Below are 26,475 nucleotides of genomic sequence, written 5' to 3' on the forward strand. Positions count from 1 at the left end.
CAATTTTGAGCCATACACTTGAACCAAAACACTAGTCATGAACTTATTCTTACAATCAACTGTTTGAATGAATGGTTTACTATAATCTGGTAGTGCCAAAACTGTGGATGACACTGTTTGTTTTACTTTTACAAAAGCTTCCTCAGCATCTTTGTTCCATTCCAACACGGTTGACATTGAAATATCATCCTTGTACATCAAATCAGAAAGTGGACTAGTCAATTCTGCATAGCAGGGAATCCATGCCCTGCAGTAATTAGTCAGTCCAAAAAATGACATCATCTGCTTTTTGGTTTGTGGTTTTGGAGCGTGCAAAATTGCTTCCTTCCTGTCAGACAGGATTGTGCGCCCTGTGGCTGATAATTCATGTCCTAAATATTTTACTTTATCCCTACACAACTGAACTTTGTTTTTACTCACTTTGTGGCCATTATCAAATAAGAAACATAATAATGCTACTGTGTCAGTTATGCAGTTTTCTCGTGTGTCAGAGGCAATCAAATGTCATCAACATACACTAATAGTTGGCTATCTGCCGGTGGAACGAAATTAGCTAAACATGCTGACATGACTTGAGAATAAATAGTTGGGCTCTCTGCGTAACCCTGCGGTAATCTGGTGAATGTATATCGTTGTCCTTTAAAGGTAAAAGCAAACCAGAATTGACTATCTGGGTGTACTGGTACGGAAAAAAAAAAAAATGCATTACTGATATCTATTACAGAAAAACAACTAGAATTTAATCTCAATGAGCTTAACAGTGTGTGCGGATCTGGTACACATGGAGCTCTTTTTACTACAGCAGCATTTACTGCCTGCAGATCTTGAATCATTCTCCATCCCACTGAGGGCGGAGCCTTTTTTTTACAGGAAATATGGGTGTGTTACATGGTGAATCTGGACATGGCACTATTACTCCTGCTGTTAATAAATTCTCTATTACTGGCCTGATTCCTTCAATTGCATCAGGTTTCAATGGATACTGTCTTACACATGGTCTGTATTCTGTTTTTGGTCTTATAACTACAGGTTGTGCATTTTTTTATCAGTCCTACGTCTGAAGGACCTGTTGTCCACAATCCTGATGGTACAGAAGAGAGAAGATCGTCCTCTTCAGGACTCAACTGAAACACTCAGGATTGTGAAGTGGACACATCAATCTGTGTTCCAGCTGTCAGCACCAATGAGACATTAACTGGCACTTTATACAATTTAGTTGATGGACTGAACTCCGTTCGTGGTCCAACTCTGCTCCAATCAGTGGCTGACAAAGCTGTTATGACTGTCAGTCCCAATTCTTGCCATTCTGTCAAATATGGTTTACAAAGTGACACATGTAATGGCATACCTGTGAATCTCAATTTTAAAACATCTTCAGTGGCACCTGTTACTGTTATGACAGCTGTTGAGTTGCCATCATGAATCAAATCGGTCATTATCAGCTTCACAGGTGAAATATTTTTCAATTTGTTTTCATACACTGGTGTTCCTGGCAATATGCCACTATGGACTCTAAATACACTCTCAAATCTGCATCTAAACTCTATCCATGGTTCTCCTTCTTTCTGAGTTGTCCTGGTAATTTCAGTATAATTTATCTTTGGTCCTAACACTCCTTTTGCACGTGTAATCGTAGCTTCCACTCTTGTTTTCAAGACTAGATCATCATGTGTCAGTGGTACGCCTTGTTGATCTGCAGGATTCCAGTCTCCACGTACCTGACTCCATTTAGGGCCACATGCTTTCATCCACACCTGTTGGACTTCAGGTCCATTAAGGTGGTAAGATGTTCTAATGTTTTCTATATCCTGCATAAATCCCTCAATGTCGACATGTGGCGATGGTATCATGTCGACTGCTGCTTTGATATCATCAGCATTCCATGTCCGATAAACGAGCATGGTTGGTAGCTGTCCTGCTGTTTCTGCACGAGGATTTGGTACTTCTATCATAGGATAGGCACCTCCCTGATCACTATGTTCCACCATGGGAGGGGCTGTAGGCACTTTTGCTTGACTGCGTGTTTGTGGTTTTTCTGGTTTTTCTCTTTTTACCTTAGGTTTTACTGCCAAATCATACTGTGGTGGCAATACATCGTCATCCTCTGGTAGAGGAGATAAAGGTCTCTTTGCCACCGACGGTCCAGCCGGCGGTGGTTGTTGAGGCTGTTCTGGTTCTCTGTGCTGAATTATCACATCTTCTTCTGCCTTACCTACAGCTTTCTTTTTTCTTGCTTTCTCTAATCGTCGCTTCTCTGCTCCCTTCTGTCTGTTCTCTGCTTCTTCCTCCCAAAATGCCACTAAATCTGCCCCTACTTTCTGCATCTTTTTCTCATCACCTTTATGTTGCTGTTCTAACTCCTTCTTCAGCTTCTGTATACTGATCAGGTTCAGTCGTCCGTCAAAGTCATGTTTATTAATCCAGGTCTCCAATTTTTTGTTGTTTTTGGATTTTTTGCTTCCATAAATTTCCAGTCGTCAGTTGATAAATTTTCCTTATTTATAGACGTCTTACCCCCCATTTTTATTATCCCTTGTTATAATTTGGACTTCAGACGGGGGCACACCTAGGGTGTTCTAAATCTGAAGTTTTCACACTTTCTTTGGACGTGACAATTAATTTGCCGTCGTGTGGTTGATTCCTTTCACCTCCCCGTAGGAAGCGGAATCACTTGCCTGCTGCTTCCACACGCACGGTTGTCACTAACGTTGTCCAAAGTATTACACACACACAGTTTTCACACAGTTATTTACACTTGCGCAAAACACTATTTACACATAGAAACACTCCTAATAATCGTACGCGTATTCTTATGCCAGGGGAGCTCACCCTCCTGTGAAATTTAACTAATGTCCTGCATTAGGGGACTCCGCCGTCCCTGCCAAATTTAACTACTTTTTACAGTGCACGTATTTCTACCCGGGATTTCCTTTACGTATTAAAACAGAGGAGTCCGTATCCTCCTTCCGGAATTTAACTACTTGCGTCCCTCGCAACCGTAGAGGAGTCCGCCCTCCTTACAGAGTTTAACTGCTTTGCATTAACAGACGATTCTGTATCATCGCTTACGGAGTTTAACTGTTTTATGTGATCACTTTTATCCCCTACCGGTACGCGTATATAAACAGAGGAGTCCGCACCCTCCTTACAGAGTTTAACTGCTTTGCATTAACAGACGATTCTGTATCATCGCTTGCGGAATTTAACTGTTTATGTGATCTGATCACCACTCACTCAGTACTATTTACAAAGAAATTCTACTCACTGACTCGACTTCCTGTCTGTCTTCTTCGGGAAAATCTCGTCAACCAGACGATGCCAACGGTGGTCGACAATTGCAGACACGATCAATCGATCGGACCTTGGCCAAGGATTTACGTCTGGACTTGACGACCTCCGCTGGACACCTCCGGTATTGTTGAGATCCCGGACGAGCCCCCAGTCAATGTTGGGTATTTTCTCCTCCAAACATTTTTAAACCTTTAACAAGACAAACAGAGTCAAGAAACACCAGTGAGACAGAAAGTCAAATATTACGCGCGGAGTGCGGCCAGGCTGTACACCAAGGCTACACTAAAGTCTGGCCTGCTTTTCCGCTCTTTTTATTAAGAGACGCCCTCATCACATAAACAAGAAACTTGTCCTAAGGGTGGGGGTAATGACGCAAGACAAGTTTCTTCCCATAACATAAACGCATACGTCAAGTGCAGCTGTAAGGAAGAACACTTCAGGTCAGCACATCTCGTTCGTCTGTTGCAGTTATCAGCTGTTTTGCATCTGCCTGGAACACTAAGCATCACAATCAGTCAAAATTCAACCTTCAGTTCTTTTACTCCCAGTCGTTAGCGGCTACGAAAACAAAGTTATGTTATAACAATAAGTACATCCAGTCCTTCATTCCCAGTTCAGATTGACCCCAGAGTGCTAAAACAAATTGAATTCTCAGGATTGCATTAAGACAGGTGCAAAACAGCACATCTCCGTTCTCATGAGAAAGAAGACAAAGCTAAAACAAGGTTGAATAACACGTACGTTCTCAGGGTGAAGTGCAAAACAGCACAACACCGTTCTCATGAGAAAGAAGACAAAGCTACAAATGTTTAACAGTGATAACATATATATATATATATATATATATATAAAATCCTTAACAGTTACATCAGTAACAAACATAATTTTACAGATACATAATCTAACTCAGAAGGAATGAAAATGCAACAGTTTTACAAATCCATTACTATATATATATATATATATATATATATATATAACACAATCCAATTGTTGTTAATTCTCTGTCCTTTATGATTGTTTCAAATTCTCCCAAAGTTACAAGATGTCAATTTGAAGTCCTTCTGCAAAATATTCCATGTAGATGGGGCAGCAATTTTAAAAGCCTTTTTGCCCAATTCAGTTCTGACTCTTGAGACCTGCATCAGTATGACGTCCTGAGAAAGCACTGAGGTTTCTACACAAATATGAAGGCAGAAGTCCAAGAATACATCTATAGATATAAATCAGCCAGGGAGAGCGTCCACGAACAGACAAGGATGAACAGTGTGTGGCGGCATATAATGAGCAGTGATGAGCAATGATGTATTCCTGTTGTTCACTTATTTTGGTTGTTGTTGGTGGAACAAAGTGCCGCATCCTGTTTCACACTGAGAAATGCACCAGGAGAAGACAGACATCAAGTTACTATTTTAAAAACACCATGTTTATTGCCATTATTATGCTTTTTGGAATTTGGAGTTTTATAGAATGTATTTTGAGACAACAGATTCCTGCATGCTGGTGTGAATAAATGGAGTGCAGTAATGAGGAAATTCTTTAAAAATGCTGCATTTCTTCAGTAATTTCCATGTCAAGGAATTAAAGTATTTCCCAGACGTCGTCTTCTGAAACAAGAACATCTTGTCAGGCTGTGATGATGAATCTCACTGAAATGACATAATAGGTCAGTTTTTTCTTTATATTTACTCAGTGTGTCAATGGTTTTAATATTTGAAACAGTCAGAACTGTATGAATGATCATGTGAGGACTGGCGCATTAGCTGCTGGTTAGCGCTTGGTCCATTATTTTGGCCTGTGAGGCAGAGAGCAACACAGCACCATGTCTTTTAAAAATACATGAGCACACTGCTTCACTTTAAATACCTATTTCAGATGATCAGCGGCGATGCTCTTTTGTTTAAAAGGCTTTATTTTACTCAGTGTCCCGCTTCTTCTGCCAGCTGCAGAACGCTGTATTGCCGCCTTCTGTTTTTCATGGGATCGTTGCAGCACCACATACAGGTCTGGCATCATGTCCCACACCTGATATGGAATGCTGGTAACCGGTTCTGAAATTATATTTTTTGTTCTAACCAGTTAGAGAATGTCAATTTTGGGGTGGAACCCAAAACCGGAAACGTTAAAATACTGTTTCTATTGGGAACAAACCAGTTGGGGAAACATTCTGGTTAAAAGCCCAGGGTGTGGTTTCTCAATTTACTAATGTTTTCTGGAGTGCCAGTGATCCAGTTGTCAGTAAAGACTCAGAGTCAAGATTGTGAGGATAAAAACAGAGTTTGACTTGGAAAGTGAAAAGATTTAGAGGGAGCTAGTAGCGTACCTACTCCATTCTCTGCCAGCCCACTTGGCTCTAAAAGGCAAAGTTACACCCGATTAATTACTACAACCCTGGCAAAAATTATGGAATCGCCGGCCTCGGAGGATGTTCATTCTGTTGTTTAATTTTGTAGAAAAAAAGCAGATCACAGACATGACACAAAACTAAAGTCATTTTAAATGGCAACTTTCTGGCTTTAAGAAACACTATAATAAATCAAGAAAAAAAGATTGTGGCAGTCAGTAACGGTTACTTTTTTAGACCAAGCAGAGGAAAAAAATATGGACTCACTCAATTCTGAGGAATAAATTATGGAATCACCCTGTAAATTTTCATCCCCAAAACTAACACCTGCATCAAATCACATCTGCTCGTTGACATTGACCCTATGTCATGAAATTGACCCTATATGTCTTTTTGCAAGGAATGTTTTCACAGTTTTTGCTCTATGGCAAGATGCATTATCTTCTTGAAAAATGATTTCATCATCCTCAAACATCAGAAAAGTGTCCAAAATATCAACGTAAACTTGTGCATTTATTGATGATGTAATGACAGCCATCTCCCCAGTGCCTTTACCTGACATGCAGCCCCATATCATCAATGACTGTGGAAATTTACATGTTCTCTTCAGGCAGTCATCTTTATAAATCTCATTGGAACGGCACCAAACAAAGGTTCCAGCATCATCACCTTGCCCAATGCAGATTCGAGAGTCATCACTGAATATGACTTTCATCCAGTCATCCACAGTCCACGATTGCTTTTCTTTAGCCCATTGTAACCTTGTTTTTTTCTGTTTAGGTGTTAATGATGGCTTTCGTTTAGCTTTTCTGTATGTAAATCCCGTTTCCTTCAGGCGGTTTCTTACAGTTCGGTCACAGACGTTGACTGCAGTTTCCTCCCATTCGTTCCTCATTTTTTTTGTTGTGCATTTTTCGATTTTTGAGACATATTGCTTTAAGTTTTCTGTCTTGACGCTTTGATGTCTTCCTTGGTCTACCAGTATGTTTGCCTTTAACAACCTTCCGATGTTGTTTGTATTTGGTCCAGAGTTTAGACACAGCTGACTGTGAACAACCAACATCTTTTGCAACATTGCATGATGATTTACCCTCTTTTAAGAGTTTGATAATCCTCTCCTTTGTTTCAATTGACATCTCTCGTGTTGGAGCCATGATTCATGTCAGTCCACTTGGTGCAACAGCTCTCCAAGGTGTGATCACTCCTTTTTAGATGCAGACTAACAAGCAGATGTGATTTGATGCAGGTGCTAGTTTTGGGGATGAAAATTTACAGGGTGCTTCCATAATTTATTCCTCAGAATTGAGTGAGTCCATATTTTTTTCCTCTGCTTGGTCTAAAAAAGTAACCGTTACTGACTGCCACAATCTTTTTTTCTTGATTTCTTATAGTGTTTCTTAAAGCCAGAAAGTTGCCATTTGAAATTACTTTAGTTTTGTGTCATGTCTGTGATGCGCTTTTTTTCTACAAAATTAAACAACTGAATGAACATCCTCCGAGGCCGGTGATTCCATAATTTTTGCCAGGGGTTGTAGATATATCCTCTTTGTGCCCTTCGCCTTACTTTGCTTTCAGATTATGCTCTATGTAAATGGCAAAGTGAAGTTGGACACACCCCATATATGCAGTTAAGAGGTGTATAATTCAAATACTGTCATTCTGTGGTCTTCGTGCAGTCCTATTAAGATCTAGAATTGCGTATTTTACAGCAGAGCTATGCAACTGAAGTTACTGTATTTACTTGTTTGGCTGGTCCTGTGACTAATATTCCAGGATGGCATCATGTAGTTGCTCATGTGTACTGATCTGAATGCGGTACTGTCTGATTGACACACGAGCAGATGGTGGCAGTAAAGCACCATTAAGGTGGATACCAAATGCCATAAAACAAGAAGATGATTTAAGTGAGCAGTAAGTGCTGGTCAAAGAGTATAGACGTAAAGAGATGAAACTTTGGTGCCTTTTTTTCTTGTTGTTGTTTTTGTTTGTTTATTTGGACAACAGCTGCTTGATGGCTCTGCAGTCACATTGCTGCAATTTTGGACAGAAAGGACTGAAAATGTCCATGGGAACAGCACAGAACAGCTGTGGAAGACTTGCTTTTCACCATTTTCAAAAAAAGAAAAAAGGATAATAGTGGTAATAGTTATGCCAGAATGAATTTTCCTCTATTCCTAAACCTGTTCATTTCTGGAATAGTCATTTGGGGAATTTGAGTAGGAAACAAATTTGGACCAGTCTAAAAGATTTTTATTGAAGAATAAAAGAGATTTCTTTTGAAATTACAAACAAAGTTTACGTAAGATTTAATTTATGTATTGTTAGTAACAGTTAAGGGAGTGGTGGCCAAGCAGTTAAGTGTACTTGTTTCTAGTCCCGGTGTTGCAGACCGAATGGTCCACCCCTAGAAATCGGTCCACCTTTTGCATCTGTGTATGCATCACTTCGGACCACAGCAGCACATCTGAGACTGTCTCTTCACCCAAAGCGATCAAATGGATTAATGGGATTATTAACCATAATAAAAGTAAAACCTCTTAAATCATTCTAAAGTCAGTTTTAAGCAGAAATGAGGCTGTTTTAAGCAGAAACTCTGCGAAATTCCGTGACACTTTGAAATGCTCGACTCGCAGTGAATGCATTAGCTAGCAGCTCGTTTACCCTCTGCGCTCTGATCGCTTCTACCGCCTTTTATGATGAAATAATGCTGAATTTATATGGAAATGATTGTTGTACAAAAGCTTCAGATATCTGTCGCTGAGATAGATGATGACTGGAGTGCAGTTTGAAGCAGAAATGAGGTTTTAATCCGTGAACCGCGGCTAATGACATGCGCAAATGCAAAAGGCGGATCGATTTTTAGGGGGGACCATTCGGTCGGTCACACCGGTTCAAGGTCACACCTGCCCATTCTCCATGTAATGTGGAGTTGCTTCAGGAAGGGCGTCCAGCGTATAACTGATGCCAAATCAACATGCAGATCCACCTCGGATCTGCATGTGGTAACCCCGAGTGAAACCAAGGGAGAAGCAGAAGGGACTTACTTTACTGTTAGTAACTGTAGCTTTGCGATTTTTTTTTTTTTTTTTTTTCCCCAGAGGATTTATTTCATTTATTTTTGGAGCTATGAATATCTTTATTTTGGGATGATTTGTGTTGGACATTAAAAAGATCAATGTAGACTTCAGTTTCTGTTTTAAAAACATATTTGTCAGTTATGGAAATGCTCATAGAGACTGTTCTATATTATAAATATTTTAGTAATTTAGCATACTACATATATAATTTTATTTTATATGATTTGCTTAATCTTTCCCCTCCAGAAAAAAAAAGTTAGGAACATCAGGGTGACTATGCCATATCCTCCCTGTGAGGGAGAGAGGTTTCTGATTGATTCACTTCTGTATTCATAGAGCCAGAGTGAAGACTGGGGAAGTTTACCCAATGAGGAGAACTTATAAAGAGTGTAAAGTCATCCAGGCTATTGGTAAATACCAGACTGATGCAGTCGGTCAGCATGGGTTTCCACTGTGTGCTGTGATCTTCTGCCTTCATGATAATGTGGCTGTCAGTCATGATTCTGAGTGGGGAAAAACACGACACAACAAGTCAGAACAGACATGAACACAAATAGAAACCATGTCTGTTTTGGCACAAGTTAACACTTTTTCTTTTCTGGTAATTAGTAAATTAAATTTTTTTCTTACGTTATTACAGCATAAATATTTTTGGTAATGACTGCATGTGAGCAACTGAGAAGGCACTCAGAGCGCATACCTCTGCCAAGGCCACATGTGTTCTGGGAAAATGTCTTCCTCATCAAATTCAATATAGAATCCCTCATTTTCTAGGACATTATCCATTTGATGATCAAATTTCATCAACCTGCACTCACAATATTTTGAATTAAATGTTGCTGTGTGCCAAGCATTCTTCTGTTTGTCACTTCCAGAATATATTCCAGATCATTTCTGATATTGAATTGCTTTTTTCCTTGAACATCATCATTCCTCTCACCAACTTTCATTGAAATCATTAGTCACTTTTTAAGTTATTCTGCTCACAGAGAGCAAACATAAACACTGGTGAAAACATTAGCTCCTTGGCGGAGGGAACGGTTGGATTTCATAGGAGCAATTTCCTAGTGTCAGAGCTTTGCTGCTTTTGTGAAACCAACCTGTTTTACTAACAGCACTGAGTGGAATTTGGTTGAATGATGTGTTAAAATAATGCATCTTTGAAAGCCTGTCTGTGCACTATTTTTACATTACATTTTTACATTTACAACGCACCACATTAAAAAAAAAAATGTAATGTGGACAAATCCACTTGCCTCTCGAGAACTTGATGTATGAGATCAATTTAAAAAAAATCTTTGTTTTGCTTATGTAAGATACCATGGACCTGTCTGTAGTGTTAGAGGCCTTGAGGCTGAATTTTTTAATTTTATTTTATTTATTTATTGATGCCTTGACTTCGCTATGTAATGACTGTCTGGCCTTGGCCTCTGCATCATCCAGCCTCAAAGAATAATCCGAGGATGGCTAAAGGCTATTCATTTTTACTTATTTTTCGCATTGTTTACTTATCACCAAATAAAAAAAGTCCCTTCACAATTGAATACACCATAAAGACAAGATATTTAATGTTCAAACTGATAAACTTTGTTTTTGTGCAAATATTTGCTCATTTTGAAAAGGATGCCTGCAACACGTTTCAAAAAAAGCTGGGACAGTGGTATGTTTACCACTGTGTTACATCACCTTTCCTTCTAACAACACTCAGCAAGCATTTGGGAACTGAGGACACTAATTGTTGAAGCTTTGAAGGTTGAATTCTTTCCCATTCCTGCTTGACGTACAACTTCAGTTGTTCAGCAGTCCGGGGTCTCCGTCTTCGTATTTTGCGCTTCATAATGCGCCACACATTTTCAATGGGCGACTGGTCTGGACTGCAGGCAGGCCATTCTAGTACCCGTAGTCTTTTACTACGAGGCCATGCTGTTGTAACACGTGCAGAATGTGGCTTGGCATTGTCTTGCTGAAATAAGCAGGGACGTCACTGAAAAAGACGTTGCTTGGATGGCAGCATGTGTTGCTCCAAAACCTGGATGTACCTTTCAGAATCGTTGGTGCCATCACAGATTTGTAAGTTACCCATGCCATGGGCAATAACACACCCTCCATACTATCACAGATGCTGGCTTTTGAACTTTGCGCTGGTAACAATCTGGATGGTCTTTTTCCTCTTTTGTCCGGTGGACACAATGTCCAAGATTTCCAAAAACAATTTGAAATGTGGACTCATCAGACCACAGCACACGTTTACGCTCTGCGTCTGTCCATTTAAAATGAGCTCGGGTCCAGAGAAGGTGGTGGCATTTCTGGATGTTGTTGAAGTATGACTTTCACTTTGCATGGTAGAGTTTTAACTTGCACTTGTAGATGTAGCGATGAACTGTGTTAACTGACAGTGGTTTTCTGAAGTGTTCCTGAGCCCACGCAATAAGATCATTTACACAATGATGTTGGTTTTTAATGCAGTGCCGCCTGAGGGATCGAAGGTCATGGGCATTCAATGTTGGTTTTTGGCCTTGCCACTTATATGTAGAAAGTTCTCCAGATTCTCTGAATCTTCTGACTATATTATGGACTGTAGATGATGGAATCCCTAAATTCCTTGCAATTGAATGTTGAGAAACATTGTTCTTAAACTATTGGACTACTTTTTTCATGCAGTTGTTCACAAAGTGGTGATCCTCGCCTCATCTTTGCTTGTGAACGGCTGAGCCTGTTGGGGATGCTCCTTTTATAACTAATCATGCGTGTTTCCAAACAGGTGTTCTTTGAGCATTCATCAACTTTCCCAGTCTTTTGTTGCCCGTGTCTTAGCTTTTTTGAAATGTGTTACAGGCATCTATTTCAAAATAAGTAAATATTTGCACAAAAACAATAAAGTTTATCAGTTTGAACATTAAATATCTTGTCTTTGTGGTGTATTCAATTGAATATAGGTTGAAGAGGATTTGCAAATCATTGCATTCTGTTTTTATTTACATTTTACAGAACATCCCAACTTCATTGGAATTGGGGTCATATCTAAACAACAGAAAAACTGCACTTTCATGCAGGTATTTGCTAGTCGATGGTCTATTGCATCTCATTTTTTTGGAACAATTTGCCCAAGTTCATACAAATGGCTGCAGTTATATTTGTTCACTACACGAAGTGGGAGCTGGGTATGGAATGTACACTCTATGAAGATAGTACTCATAGGCACATTTTACACAATGTCCCAACTTCATTGGAATTGGGGTTGTAGAGTCATGTATTTAATCAGATTTTAATGCAGCAGTGCCCCTCTGTGCTCATCTGATTCTGTCAGATCTCAGGTTGAGCAGAGTAGGTCCTGATTAGAACTTAGCTGCTAAACCACTTATGCTTAGAATTCTTGTCATCTGCAGCGACAGAATCTAAGTGACAATGCGGGGCACCATAATTTTTCAATAACTGTCACATTGTCTGTCTTGTGATTTAAGATAAAACAACAGCCACTTTGTCCTTGTTACTGCAGCTAAAGTAAAATTTTTCAACTTTTGCAGCTTACCACAGAGAAAAGGAAACTGGTTGTTGTTTTATTGTTAATGAGGAGGTTCTAAGCTTTTGCTTCTGCCCACACCCTTTCGGTCACACAGGTTCACTGTTAAATTGTCCCATTTATGAGGTTTCCTTTATTGTTGAGTCTGTGTGCCAAATAAATTCATTCATTCAGAAATAGGAGAGATGGATTATTTAAGTGCAGAGAGTCGTTTAGTTGTAATAGGGTAAACATAAATAATATGTGTGATAGTACAGAGAGGAATTAATCTATAACCTCAGAAAAAAGTACATTTTTAAGATGTTATCAGTGCCAGGGCGTTCCTGTTTTATTTATAATGCCGTGCAAAATGCTAAAACTCTGTCTTTGAATTAGCTAGTCTGCATAGGGCAGGAATTCTGCTAAGATGAGAGTTTGTTTTTTTTTGCCAATGTGAAAGCAGCATTTAGAAAGCCAGCACTTTGCACAGCACTGTGGCCAAACACAGAGTACTTTGACCAAAAAAAAAAAGAAATAAAAAATGTGGCTGATGTGAATGATGTAGCGTTTTAGGGGGTGTACATTTTGGAATTAGTGCAGCGGGCTTTTGGACATTAAAGGTGCATAGTGTATTAATTACATGGAACACACACCACAGGGGATTTGGGTGTAGCTATTTTAATAAGTGTTTAATGAACCGTTTCTGAGGAGCTGGTCTCTGCATTGGTGCCAGCCAGCACATCATCCAGGCAAGGAATAATGATTCCTCTGAAGATTTGGTGAGACATCAGAGCTAAATTGAGCAGAGATGTCCCCATAAAGAGGGCAACATTATTGTGGTGGTGCCCAGCTTAACTCCTTGCTTTCTGAGCACATCCTGTAAATTCCTGAGAGGTTTTCACATGACCAGCGTTGTCCTTACACATTGTTTGCCTCACAGGTGTGATGGTCCCAAATATGGCCTCCGAGTCATCTGGTCTTTTCAAGAATTAGGCCTGCTGAGGTGAATATTCTGTGGATTTACATTCTCTGTACTACTAGAGCCCTGTTGTCAGATGTAGTTTTGTTAAGGTGCCCTGATACTTGCATGACCTTGATCCACGTACTTGCACACTCTCTGCCGTGCAGGAGAGTAAACTCATTGTAAACTGTGCGTGGTTCCGTTCAAGTGCGCAAAGAGAATTTTGAAATGTTCAAAATCTCCATCACACATTAACTATGTGAACAGCACGTGAACATTGCGCAAACAATTCAAAAACACTGTGTGTGTGAGTGCGAGTGATTTCATCAGCACACTGCATCACAGCACAGCTCATCTGAATGATTATAACAAGATGTTAAATCTATCATAAACATTATTTTACAGCTAGTCATAAGAAGGAAAGAACATGCAACTGTTTTACCAAGCTATTACAAATACTTACCTTTTAGAATGGGGTGCTTAAGTTCGGTCCTCGAGATCTACCTTCCTGACACTCTTAAGCCTTGGTCCCACCAAAGAATGAAGGCTGAAGAAGGAGCCACGCATGGGTGTGGGGTGATTATTTGAAGAATGACCCACGTTTTCATCTATCACGTATCCACTATGAAGGTGCCACTATGTGCCTCTCTGTACCCCGCATGTGCCGCGTAGCAGCCTCTAGTGAGCCACGACTGACCTGTCACTACAGCCTCGAATGGCTCGCATCAGCCACACTAAGCCACGTAGTTCCATGATAGCGCCATGATAACGCCATGTTGGCGCATGTTTAGGCATGAGTTTGATCCAAACTTCCAGCCCTCCCACACCTGGTCCCTTTAAAGTGGGTTTTCAATTCACAGATTCACAGCAGCATTTAAAGATGTCCCTTCTTTTTTTTTTAATTTAAACGCAGTCCAAAAATAGACACTCCATCACAGTTCCGCAGTTGTGCGCTGTGCGCCAGGCTGTTGTCCACCTGTAATGGACCAGACCAGCTAGACCCGAACCACGGGTTCCTGGAGAGCCGCCTCTGTGCTCCTCGCTGGCTCCGCGGCTCTCTGGCTTTTTTCTTTTTTTCTTTTTTTTTTTTTTTGCGGCTTTAAACACACAAAACTTTGTTTGTCCGTTTATTTCTGCAAAATCGCTCTTTTGTGCACGCACTGCTGTTGTCCTTTCATGGACAGCCACCTCTCTGCTCTTGCTAGTGGCTTCCTTTCCATCCGTGGCTTGCTGGCTTTATTTTTTCCCTGGCTTTAAACACAATCATTTTTACAACGTGAATCCACTTTTGGCTTTGTGTTCGTCCGTTTATTTCTGCAAAAGCAGTCTTTTGCGCGCGGTGCCGTTCTGCATACAGAATGAGGTGGCCGTTTTATTATATACACCTGTGGATCATTTTATATATATATATATATATTTCTTTATTTCTTCCACAGCTTACAAGTCACCATGATACAACTTTTAACTTTGTGTTATGTCTTCAAAATCGGTCTTTTGCGCGCTCTCCACCTGTGTTGCCGCACAGCTCCTGCTCTTAGCTGCTCCACTGGAGTTATTATCTTCCATGGCTTTAAACACACATCCACTTTCACTCAGTCACCCAAATTTTAACTTTGTGTTCGTCCAATATTGACTGAAATATCACTCTTTTGTGAGCTGGCATTCTGCCTAAATGCTCGTTTGAAGCGTGATGAAGCCTCGTTTGAAGCCTGCCTCAGTGCGCACACACACAGCGGAGCTCATTTGATCCATTAATTCCAGAAGTGATTACAGGTATTTTCGGCATCCAAGGTTTGACAGAAAATGATTAATCCGCTATAAAATATTTATTTTATATAGAGTCCAGCGCACAGAGCAGGTGGAATTTGGTGCGCAAAGGACAACCGCTCCAAAAATAGCCTCTCAGGTCCTGCCTCAGTGCGCACACACAGCGGAGCTCATGTGATCCATTAACAAGATATTAAATCAACATACTTTTACATACAACAGACATCAACATACAGACATACTTTTACAGCTAGGAACTGTTTTATCAAGCTATTAAAAAACAACATTAAAAATAATTACCTTAAGCTGTTCAAAATACATCCCACATGGATCAGGAAAGAGAGGGGAAAAAAAGCATCCAGATGAAACAGTTCTCTGTGATGCCAGAAGTGATTTCAACATCCAAGGTTTGGCAGAAAATGATTAATCCACTACAAAATATAGTCCAGCACACAGAGCAGGTGCAGTTGTGTGCGCAAGAAGAGGAGCCGCTCCAAAAATAGCCTCTCAGGTCCTGCAAAGGTGCCAGGCGCACGGATAATGGACTTTTTGCAGACTCGTAAGCACCACACAAATGCCTCTAAGCCGTCGCAGTAACTCGAACACGAACTGCGCCACGCTGTTGTTGCTAAATTTTGAACATCTTGAAATTGGCGCCACGCTCAGAGAGGAGCCTCGTTAATTGAAGATAATGCCTCAAAGAGCCACTCTGAGCCACTATACTGTCACGATAGCTCACTAAACAAAAAACAGGGTGCGTGGCTCCTTCTTCACTCCTTCTTCACTTGGTGGGACCGAGGCTTTAGTTGTCTCCCTATTCCAACACACCTGAATCCAATGAAAGACTCACTAGCAGGCTTTTAATGATCCTTTCATTGGATTCAGGTGTGTTGGAACAGCGAGACAACTAACGGTGTCAGGAAGGTATATCTCGAGGACCAAACTTGGGCACCCCTGTTTTAGACTGTTCCAAATATGTTCTCCATCTCATGCAACGGATGAGAGTGAGACAGAAAAAAAAAAGGTCCAGCTGAAATGGTCCTCTGTGGTTCCGGATGTGAATAGAGGTGTTTTCAACAGCCAATTCTGACAGAAAATGATTAATCCGCCACAAAATAATTATTTTATATAAGCAGCGTGCAGCGCACTAAAGCGCAGTGTCCAGCGAAACAAAGCATGGCATCCAACTGGGAACACAGTGATGGGATTGTCACAACGAAGTGCGTGCAAGTGCGCGGATCAAAGTCGTACAAGTGTCAGGACACCTTTAGTCTTGTGTATAGTAGCTTCTGCTCATTAGGACAGTGTAGATATTGACTCAGTCCTGGTCTCATCAGTAGAAGCTGTCTCTGTACAACTCACACTACATGTTTACACTGAAAACATCATTCATGTCTGTCTTTGTCTTCCTTTGTATGTCATTTTTCTTTTTTCTTCCCCCTGACAGTGTGCACACTGAAGTTTTGGTTTAAGTTCTGCACTATGACTCTGCAGATACATTTAACAGTTCAAATTACTGTGCAAATGTTTTTCATGGTTTAGTTTCAGTCTGTTCAACCACTCTCACTCACAATGAAAGAGATGGGTTTTATGTTTTTTTTTTTGTTTTTTTTTTTTTTCTTCTTACCTTGCCTAAAACCCTTCAAACTCTGTTCCTCAACTCCACCCATTTCATGATTCCAAATAAAACATGTTAAATCAATTAGAATGTTTAATTCCATTCTTACTAGAGTTTTTTACTCAAACTAATGATGGAGGGAGATTTTATTTAAACTTTTCTTTGCATGCACACATTTTCAGGTCAGGGGTTCAGCAAAGCCACTACACCACTTACATTTTGTCTGCAAGCCATTGTGCGAAAACCTTACAGTTGTGTGGGACTAATGTCCATTTGGGAGACCCAGTTGCAACCGAGCTACATCTTTCTGCCTGATGTCTTGAAGTGTTGCTTATGCATTTCCAGGTGATGCTCCATATATTACCTGGAGTGCACCAGTCCCTTTCTCACCAAAACTCTCCCAGAACATGGAGGTGCCCCACACTGTCCTGTCCATACCAAGTGCTGATCTGTGACTGAACTGTTTTTTGTTTTTGTTTTTTTTTAATCTTATCTGAGCAGAGAACGTTTCAGGCTTATGTCCTGGTGATGAACTGCCAACGTTTATTGAGCTGTTAGTTATGTACATTTTAAATCAGTGGCTTCCTTCTTGGTCAGCAGCCTTGAGGTCACAGTGAGGTGTACTCTCTGAATGCTGGATGATGTGGGTGCTGGGTGTTCATTAGAGCTACCTTGTTAAACAGTGAATTCAAGATTGTGTTTGGCTTAAGCCTTGTGATACCTCCCTTAAACCGGTGTCGCAGACTGAACACCCCCCCACCCTGAAAACTGTGGTGGCACAGTGAACGCAGCACCAACAGCTCGTGCTTTTGCTGCGCTCTGGTCGCTTCCTCCGTCTTTTATGATGAAATAATGCTGAATTTATGTGGAAATGATTGTTGTACAAAAGCTTCAGATATCTGTCGCTGAGATAGATGATGACTGGAGTGCAGTTTTAAGCAGAAACGAGGTGATAATCGGTGAAATACTACCAACGCTCCAAAATGACGCATGCACAGTGAAGGCAGAGCGGACCGATTCTTGGGGGAGGGGGGCGTTCAGTCTGCGACACCAGCACAGCTTCTTCTATAAAGTATTAATTGGCCAATTGCAAGCTTGTAAAATGAATTACAGCAGTTTCTGGAATCATCTGCAAAAGTCTTGATTGTTTGAAGAAGCACACAACTTACAGTAGTCTATCAAAGCCTTTGGTACACAGTGTTACACTTGGACTTTGTGTTTGACACACTCTAGCTGGAAATGGACAACACATAACTGACTTCACACACATAGTTTAGGATGAAACGTGTGCTGTTGAGGAAAGCTGTTTGAGATCTATTAGATAAGATGGATGTTAACTTCAGCTGCATTTACCCAGAATGAGAAGACATCCATGAAATAATGTAATAATACTTTGGAACTAAATACAGAGACATGACATCACTTAGTGTTTTTTTTGTTTGTTTGTTTTTTTTTTTTTTTACTTTGTGTAGTCTTGAAAAGGAAAATGATTTTTAATCCAATAAGACAGGGAAATGTTTTTTGTTTTGGTCGCTGAGTGATGCTTCCTGCCTGCAGCTTTTTCTTCTGCATGTCCTGTGGATGAAGTGCCTGACTGATGTGGTGTGCATTTCTCTCCCTCAGCCCTGTCATGAGTACTTTAACGTGCCTGTGTACTGACTGGCTGCCATCGCTGCCGCTGATGCTGATCCTATCCCTCCTGCATGCTGAGCTCCTCAGTGTCTGGCACCATTCATTCTGCCCTCTGCGCACCTGTTATTCACATTTGTTTGGCACTCTGACAATGTGGTCACCTCTGTCTTCAGTTCCATACATAAGTCATGATACATGATTGTAGTAATACTAAGTTAATATTGCAAATTCTTCACTGCAAGGATGTTATTACTGTCATTGCTTATTGTTGGTACCATTTCAGTGGGTCGACACCGCTCAGTATTGTTAACAATCTAAAGTAACATTACTGCATCTTGTGATGTCTTCACACAACTGTTCACCCCTTTTCAGTTCATCTTACTAATTTATAAAATGTGGTACAAGGTAACTTTTTGCAGTGTTAAATTGACACTGCAGCAAGTGAATGTGGCCCCATATTGTGCTAAATCAACTCTATGGAGTAAATTAACTGTGAGTGATGATTAATATGGTTTAACCCTTTAAATATAGCCCTGGTCAAAATTATTGCCATTGTTATATTACAAGTGCAGAATCTAAAAACGATTCAGAAATAAATACAAATTAAGCAATCTGGTATATTCGAAATATTTAAAAAAAAAAATCCAAAGTCGATGAACAACAACAAAAATGCTTTAGTGAAACGACAAATAGATGTAAAATGTCTGTGTGACAGTTACTGACATACTTTGAATAATTTACAGTAAATCATCAGTTACATAGCCAGTTTTCATTAAATATGACCAGAGATGGATACACAAATAAGTCCAAGTCAGTAAATACGTCTTGGTCTCATTCACATCAATCATTAAAGCCCTGGTCCCACTGAATAATGAATGATGAACAATAAGCCACGTAGCATGTTTTTTTTTTTTTTTTTTTTTTGGGGGGGGGGGGGGGGGGGGGGTTGTTACGAGTCCAGTTATACAACAAATGTGGGACAATAGTGGCTCTGAGAGGCTCTTAGGGGCAGAATATCCAGCTAAGGAGGCTCTTCTCTGAGCGTGGCGCTAATTTCAAGAAGCTCAAAATTTAGCAACAGCATGGGGCAGTTTGTGTACGAGGTACTATGAGGACAAATGAGGATTTTAGAGGCATGTTTGTGGTGATGAGGCTGTTAGAAGCCCATTATCTGAGCACCTGGCGGCTACGAGGACAGGACTATTTTGGACAGGCTATTTTGGCTCTGCCGTTTCGCGCACTTCATCATGACAATCCCACCTGCTTTGTGCACTGGACACTGTATACTATTTCATGTGGATCCTTTTTTCATCTCTCTCATGTGCTGAGGTGGAGAAGGTATTTGGAACAGCCTAAAAGGTAATTATTTGTAATGTTTATATTGTAATAGCTTGGTAAAACAGTTGCATGTTCATTCCTTCTTTATAAGCAGCTGTAAAATATGTTTATGATAGCTTTAACATCTTGTTATAATGGATCAGATGAGCTCCGCTGTGTGCGCACTGACGCAATGACTTGCACTTAAGACGAGCAAATTACGCAGACCGCCGTTAATACAGTAAATTAACATAAAAAATTTACATAATTAACAGGAAATAAAAGGGGTGAGTTCTTCCTCTAAAAAACTGTCGAGGTCTAAGGTTCTAGAAACATTCTAGACTCACACGCCATTCCAACTCATTATAGAAACTTTGCATAATTTATTACCACCCGTGGAAAAATGTTGGCTACCTATTTTATAAACACTACCCATCTGGAGCCCGTGGATCCCCACGGGCAATGTGGTAGTGTATATTAAATCCAAGATATACAGTAGTGACTTGGAAACATTTGTGGATCCATTCTCTGCCTTGTCGAAAGAAACCAGGATGTGAAAGTGAGAGCTTACTGTGAAATCATCAAAGTATACCAGTAAATGTCACACATACATTTTATATCTGTATATTTTTAATTTCATTCGATGAAAGCATTATTGTTGTTCAATAAGTTTTGATATTTTAATAAACTTTCTCATTATTCAGAATTGTTTAATTTGCATTTATTTCTGATCCTATCTTCATTTCTGTTCTTAAAATACAGCATTACCAATAATTGTGACCAGGACTGCAGAGGTAATTTCACACTCGTGGAATGGACCACATTAGGTTTACTGTGCAGTTCTTAGCAGAACAGAAAAATTACTGGATCAGTTTTCCACATCATGCAAGACCACATTTGTATATACAACAAATACTGTATAAGATGAAAGTACAATTTGTATCAAAACACAAAATTGTCTTTAGATGGTATTCCAGAAATTCTTTTGCCTGTCCGGTGCTTTTGTCACATTACCCTGTATGAGGAAAGTGTGCCCCTGTTGCACAGATTGCAGAATAATGATGTGTATACTGCTCCAGTGGTTCACAAACTGGACACAAAGCCATTGCAGGGATATCATCCAAAAATGTACAACAGTTGTCGGGCTGTGATTTAAAAGATTTTAGAAAACTTCTCTGACTCTAGTAGGCCATGAAAACCCAGGTTGGTGGAATTTATGCAAACAATATGAAGAACAGTGTCTAAAGTGTTAACATCAGCAGAGTGGAAAAGGGCCAAGACAACTTAATGTGAAAGGTTTGAGAACCACAGTACTGATATCTTTATCCTCTTTAAGTGCACTATAGATTTCAGTATTCATCTACAACTTCTCAAAGCTTACTCAAAGGTTACTTTGTCAAAACATGCTCCCCTCTAAAATGGTATTGGAACCTCAAAGCGAGTTCATTTGTTTTTGCTGAACACTGAAGGCATTTGGGTTTGATAACAAGAGATGAATAGGAGCATTTTAGAATGTTACTTTCTGTTGTTTACATGTAGCTCTGTTATACAACATAGAACATGGCACCATTTGAATCACACCACCCAGTATTTAGGCAAGCATAAGTACTGGAATATTTTACTGACAGGTGTTTCTGGAATACCATCACAAGAAATTTCACAAATGCTGGACATAACTGATACAACAGTTTGGAATGTCTACAGAGGAAGAAGAAGGCTGGAACAGATAGTGACATAACAACCTCCATGAGGGTGAAGGTATCACAGTCCACTATTTATTAGAAATGATGCAGAGCAGAAATATAGAAGCCGCACCACAAAATATTAACCACTGATCGGCAGTAAGAATCAGAAAACTTCATTCAAAAAAAAAAAAAAAAACGTACAGCGCTCACCCATAATTGTTTTGGGAAAAGGTTTTATGGATTGATGAGACAAAGATGAACCTTTATTATATTATTGTTGATCACGCACAAAATTGGTTGGTGTGATACAAAAGGTGCTACATTTTGACATTTAAAACATTTCAGTGTACATGGCAGAAAAAGCTGACATTCCAAACTGTTTTCTCATATTAATCGCTTGATCTCAAACCCAAATGTTTGCAATGATTAGCAACAATAAATAAGTTTGTCTTGTTGTTCTAGTACTTTTGGGGTGTATTATCTGACTTTCCATTTTTGCACAAATTAGTGTTACTTTTAGTGTCTGTTTGGTTTTCCTCAGTGGTCCTGTTTTTCTGTGACATAATTCACATCAGCCATGATGTGTGGAAGGTGAATGCAGTAGAAGCCACCTTTCATTTTATTTTGTTGTCTCTTGTGTATTTCCATTTCAGTTTTCTATGTCCTCACCTCAAGTTATATGCATTTGAATTTTTATGTTACTCAGATTTTTAGTTTTCAGTATGAAAATCAAAAGGTGTGTGTGTACTGCCCATTGCCTTTTTAATATGTGTCAGCAGTAACTTTAGTTAATTTTCTAAATTGTTTAAATTATTTTAACATGGAATATCTGTTGAAATTGGTCACAAAAAAAAGATTGCTCAACATAAGTCATGTTTGTGATCTTAATACTGGATTGACCTGTATATAAAACAAGCTTCTTTTTTATACAATTGGAAAAACACAGGATTATCTAATAATCTCAGACTAGACTTCCACATTGTATACATCCCCAATAGCAGGCGACAACAGTAACCCTTAAACTACATTTTGTTGTTGTTGTTTTTTTTTTTCCCCCCCAGCCTTCCACAACATCCATACAAGAGGTGAAAGTCAGTCTGTGAGATACAATTTACACTCACGGTGCTAAATGTTGCTTCTTCATTTTAACATTGCAGTCACTTATTGACATATCTTTAGTAAGATCACCACAAGAACCAACATAGAGACATTCTCAAATAACAGAGTAACACAATTATTTATCATTACAGTTCCCTCAAAAGCCCTTGCACTCTGTTCTGACATTAGATTGGTCTCCTCCTGACTACTGCTAGTGGAACTCCTTTTTTTACTCCCACAGTTCTATTTCATTCCTCCTGACCACCAGAGGGCAGTGCTTTAGCACCTACATTATTCCATGGATGCTTGCGCAGAGGTCAAGTCTTATACCAACAAAGTCATGCCAGTAGATGTGACCTAGGTGACGTCAGAGACAGTATATGAGCGCACGTTACCCAGCATTCAATTCTTATTTCATCTCTCGCATGGGAAGCAGAAGGTTGAACTTTTCAGATTGCTTGTTGATCAGAGCCTCATTAAACGTGCGCATACACACCCTGCAGAGGCTGCAAGACCATGAGTTCTTTACTCTGTTCTGCTTACTGCTGTGGGGGGTGAGTAACCCAATTGCTGCAGGTGTTTGATTGAAGTGGCCTCAGCTCTGTGAGTAATTCTGTTTTACTATGAGTGAGCGTTTGTGGCTTCACTTGTTTTCCGCTACTGTGTGCGGGATGTGTCACTCTCATTTTCCTACGAATGTGCGTTAATTTGTTACCACCACTGTGTGTGGGACATGCCCCACACACATGTCCTACACGCTGTAGGACATGCTGCACTGTCTTGACGCTGCCATATATTGAAGAGGTGCTGGTCTGACCCTAAATCCTTCACCCATATGCCACAGGATTGCAGGGCACTGTGGGCAATGTCTGATGCACCGCAGTATGGCTTAGAACACATGCCTTCAGTGGACACAGTGTTGTTAGTAGCCTGATTGTAGACCCTGCTGATGCTGCCCGGCCAGAGGCCCGTTGCCCACAACCTCAATGTAAGGTCGCTGATAACCTCCTTACCAAGAGCTATGACACTGCAGCTCGAATTGGTCATCTGGGGAACTCCTTGTCTCACCTTGCCCTTGCACTCTCCAGGACAATGGCACTGACACTGACACACAGAGCCTGAGTGGTGCTTCACGCCGGGCTTTCACCTACATGTCACGGGAGCTTGGCAGACTGATGTCCACTCTGACCATAACCCGGCACCAGGTGTGTTTGCTCCAGTCCCCTCTGTCTGAGGCTTGCAGGGGATCACTACACACACTGCCTGTTATCCCAGGTCAGGTTTTCGGCCCTGCAGATCCTGGAGCATGCTGTTCAGGCGAACACATCTCGGCAGCAATTTGCTGAAATACAGTGAAGTCGCAGGCGCCAACCTAAGTGCACAGGTGGCTTCCTTCCAGCAAACAGACATGCTTCCTGGAATCGGGGTGTACCGCGTCAGCCCTCCCAGCAGTCCACCTTTCGGCCACCCACGGGTGGACCACACAGAAATTGCCGCCATGATGGAAGGCCCGTCTTGCTCGCCCCTGAAAATCATCATGGGGCCGCAGTAGTCGGGTTTGACGCCCAGTACAGGGCCACCAGTCAATTTCTCCCAGACACAGCTCAACCGGTGGCAGGAATTGGTCTCGGATTAATAGCTGATTTCCATGTTGGTCGGGGGCTACAATATTCAGTTCAGTCGCCGTCTCCCCAAGTTTCATGGTGAAAAAGTCACAGATGTTACAGACCCAGAGAAGTTTCTCATTCTCCAGCAGGAGATTCTCGAGCTCCTGAGGAAAAGAGCCATAGAGCGGGTCCACGGTTCAGATCGCTTAAGGGGGTTTTATTCAACTTATTTTGTAGTGGAATTGGTCTTGGATCAATAGGTGATTTCCACGTTGGTCGGGGGCTACAATATTCAGTTCAGTCGCTGTCTCCCCAAGTTTCATGGTGAAAAAGTCACAGATGTTACAGACCCAGAGAAGTTTCTCATTCTCCGGCAGGAGATTCTCGAGCTCCTGAAGAAAAGAGCCATAGAGCGGGTCCACGGTTCAGATCGCCTAAGGGGGTTTTATTCAACTTATTTTGTAGTTCCAAAAAAGGATGGTGTCTTTCACCCCATCCTCGACCTCAGGAATTTAAATCAATATGTGAAAGTGCTGCTTTTCCAGGTAATTTGGCTGGGGGACTGGTTTACCAGTGTCGACCTGAAGGATGCCTATTTTCACATCCCAGTGTCAGTTCACCAGAGGCAATTCCTCCGGTTTGCCTTAAAGGGACAGACATACCAGTTCAGAGTCCTCCCCCTTTGGGCTCTCACTCACTCCCCGCACCTTCACCAGGTTCGTGGCAGCAGAACTCCCTCCCTTGCAGGCTCATTGGATACGGGTTCTTCCGTATCTAGACAATTGGCCTGTATGCACACAGAGCCAGCAGCAATAACTTGATGACACTCGCACCCTACTGCAACATGTCACAGCTAGGGCTCATTATGATCTTTGCAAAGAGCTCCTTGACCCCATGCCAACAGGTGGTATTTATTGGCATGGCACAAGACTCACTGGCAATGACTGCTCACCCATCCCCAAGAAGGGTGGACGACATTCTCACTCTGGTCTGTCATGTTTGCAGGAATGCCAGACTGACTTACAGTCTGCTCTTCCAGCTCATGGGGAAACTGACAGCAGTGTCAGCAGTCATGCCTGTGGGACTCTAGTCCTTGCGCTCCTTACAAATTTGACTCAACAGCCTGGGCCTCAACCCCATGCTGCATTAACACAGGACAGCTCAGTCTGTCTGACATCTGTCCCTGGGGGGAAAGGGAGTTCCTAACACGTGGTGTTCCTCTGGCCTTTGTACTCTTCCACCAGGAGGTCATTCTAACAGATGCCTCACTTTCCGACTGGGGTGGAGTGTGGAACCACAGAATGATCAGGGGTGTCTGGGGCCCTCAGGAGAGGCTCCAGCACATCAATTTACTAGACCTGTGTGCTGTCCATCTAGCCATGAGCTATTCCTCTCCTGCCCTAGAGGGGAGATGTGCTTGTTTGGTAAGGGAACACATTGCTAGTGTACCATATAAAACATCAAGAAGGCACCAGGTCTGTTCATTCCCTGAGAGAAGCCCAGGAACCTCTCCAGTGGCCTTTGTTTCTCATGTTGAGTCTCAGGGCTGTGCATCTGCCGGGCATGCAGAACTATGCTGTGGATTTTCTCTCACGTCAGAAACCGATACTGGGTGAGTGGCGCCTCAACCCAGATGTAGTTCTACAGATCTGGGACAGGTTTGGCAAGGTGGAAGTCTATCTGTTTGCCTTGAACACCACAGCACACTGTCGCCTGTGATTGTCTCTGGGTCACCCTTGGTCAGCCTGTCTACTATATGCATTTCCTCCTCTTCCATTGATCACACTGATGCTACACAGAATATGCATGGCCGGTCACACAGTGTTGCTCATAGCCCCGTACTGGCCGGGCAGGACATGATTCCCCATGATTCTGATGCTCCTCAGCAGAGAGCCTCTCCCACAGAGGAGGAACCTTTTGTCGCCGTTGGAGGGGAACATTTGGCGTCCTCACCTATAGCATCTTCAACTGTATGTGTGGCCCCTGAAGGGACAGACTCCATGCTGAACTCTTGTTATCAAGCTATCGTGCAGACTATACTGAATGCCTGTGCGCCCTCCACTAGGAAATTATACAGCAATAGATGGAAGCTTTTTACCCGTTGGTGCAGTAAGCAAGGTGTGGACCCTGAATATTGTACTGTACCAGTGCTGCTGAGCTATCTTCAATCATTGTTTGACAGCAGTCTATCTGTCTCTACAACTAAAGTTTATGTTACTGCTGTCTCTGCTCACCACATTATGATAGATGGTTGATCAATAGGATCGCACCCCTGATATGTCGCTTTTTAAGAGGTGCTTTTCACCTTCGGCTTCCGAGGATTGCACGTGTGCCATCCTGGGATCTTCCATTGGTTCTTGAGGGTTTATGCTCTTCACCGTTTGAGCCACTGGGTGCCAGTGACCTCAGCTGGTTCTCAATTAAGACTGCATTCCTCCTTGCTATTTCATCCGCATAGCGCATTGGCGAGCTCCAGCCCATGCAGTTGCTGACAACTGCATGGGCTGGAATTCTGATGGGTCAGAGGTTACTCTATGGCCAAACCCCTCCTTTTTACCAAAGACGGTTTTACCCTTCAA

At 41.3% G+C, this 26,475-nt stretch overlaps 1 protein-coding gene across 6 annotated transcripts in view; it reads left to right on the top strand.

Moving 5' to 3' along the window:
- The window catches only part of LOC117519257 (AP-1 complex subunit sigma-2), a 105,359-nt gene that overhangs the window by 53,383 nt on the left and 25,501 nt on the right, over positions 1–26,475 (top strand). For 2 of the 6 annotated variants that reach the window (XM_034180580.1, XM_034180581.1), the window contains one exon: positions 18,181–18,769. The exons of 2 other annotated variants lie outside the window; for them this stretch is intronic. In XM_034180580.1, coding sequence (XP_034036471.1) covers positions 18,181–18,191 — 11 coding nt within the window. In that variant the 3' untranslated portion in view covers positions 18,192–18,769. Of the gene's footprint in view, positions 1–9,048; positions 9,123–13,151; positions 13,215–18,180; positions 18,770–26,475 lie in introns of those variants that run through there. 2 more of the 6 variants (XM_034180576.1, XM_034180579.1) reach the window with 2 other exon arrangements.

The sequence above is a fragment of the Thalassophryne amazonica genome, chromosome 10, assembly GCF_902500255.1.
Source record: "Thalassophryne amazonica chromosome 10, fThaAma1.1, whole genome shotgun sequence".
Lineage (NCBI taxonomy): Eukaryota > Metazoa > Chordata > Actinopteri > Batrachoidiformes > Batrachoididae > Thalassophryne > Thalassophryne amazonica.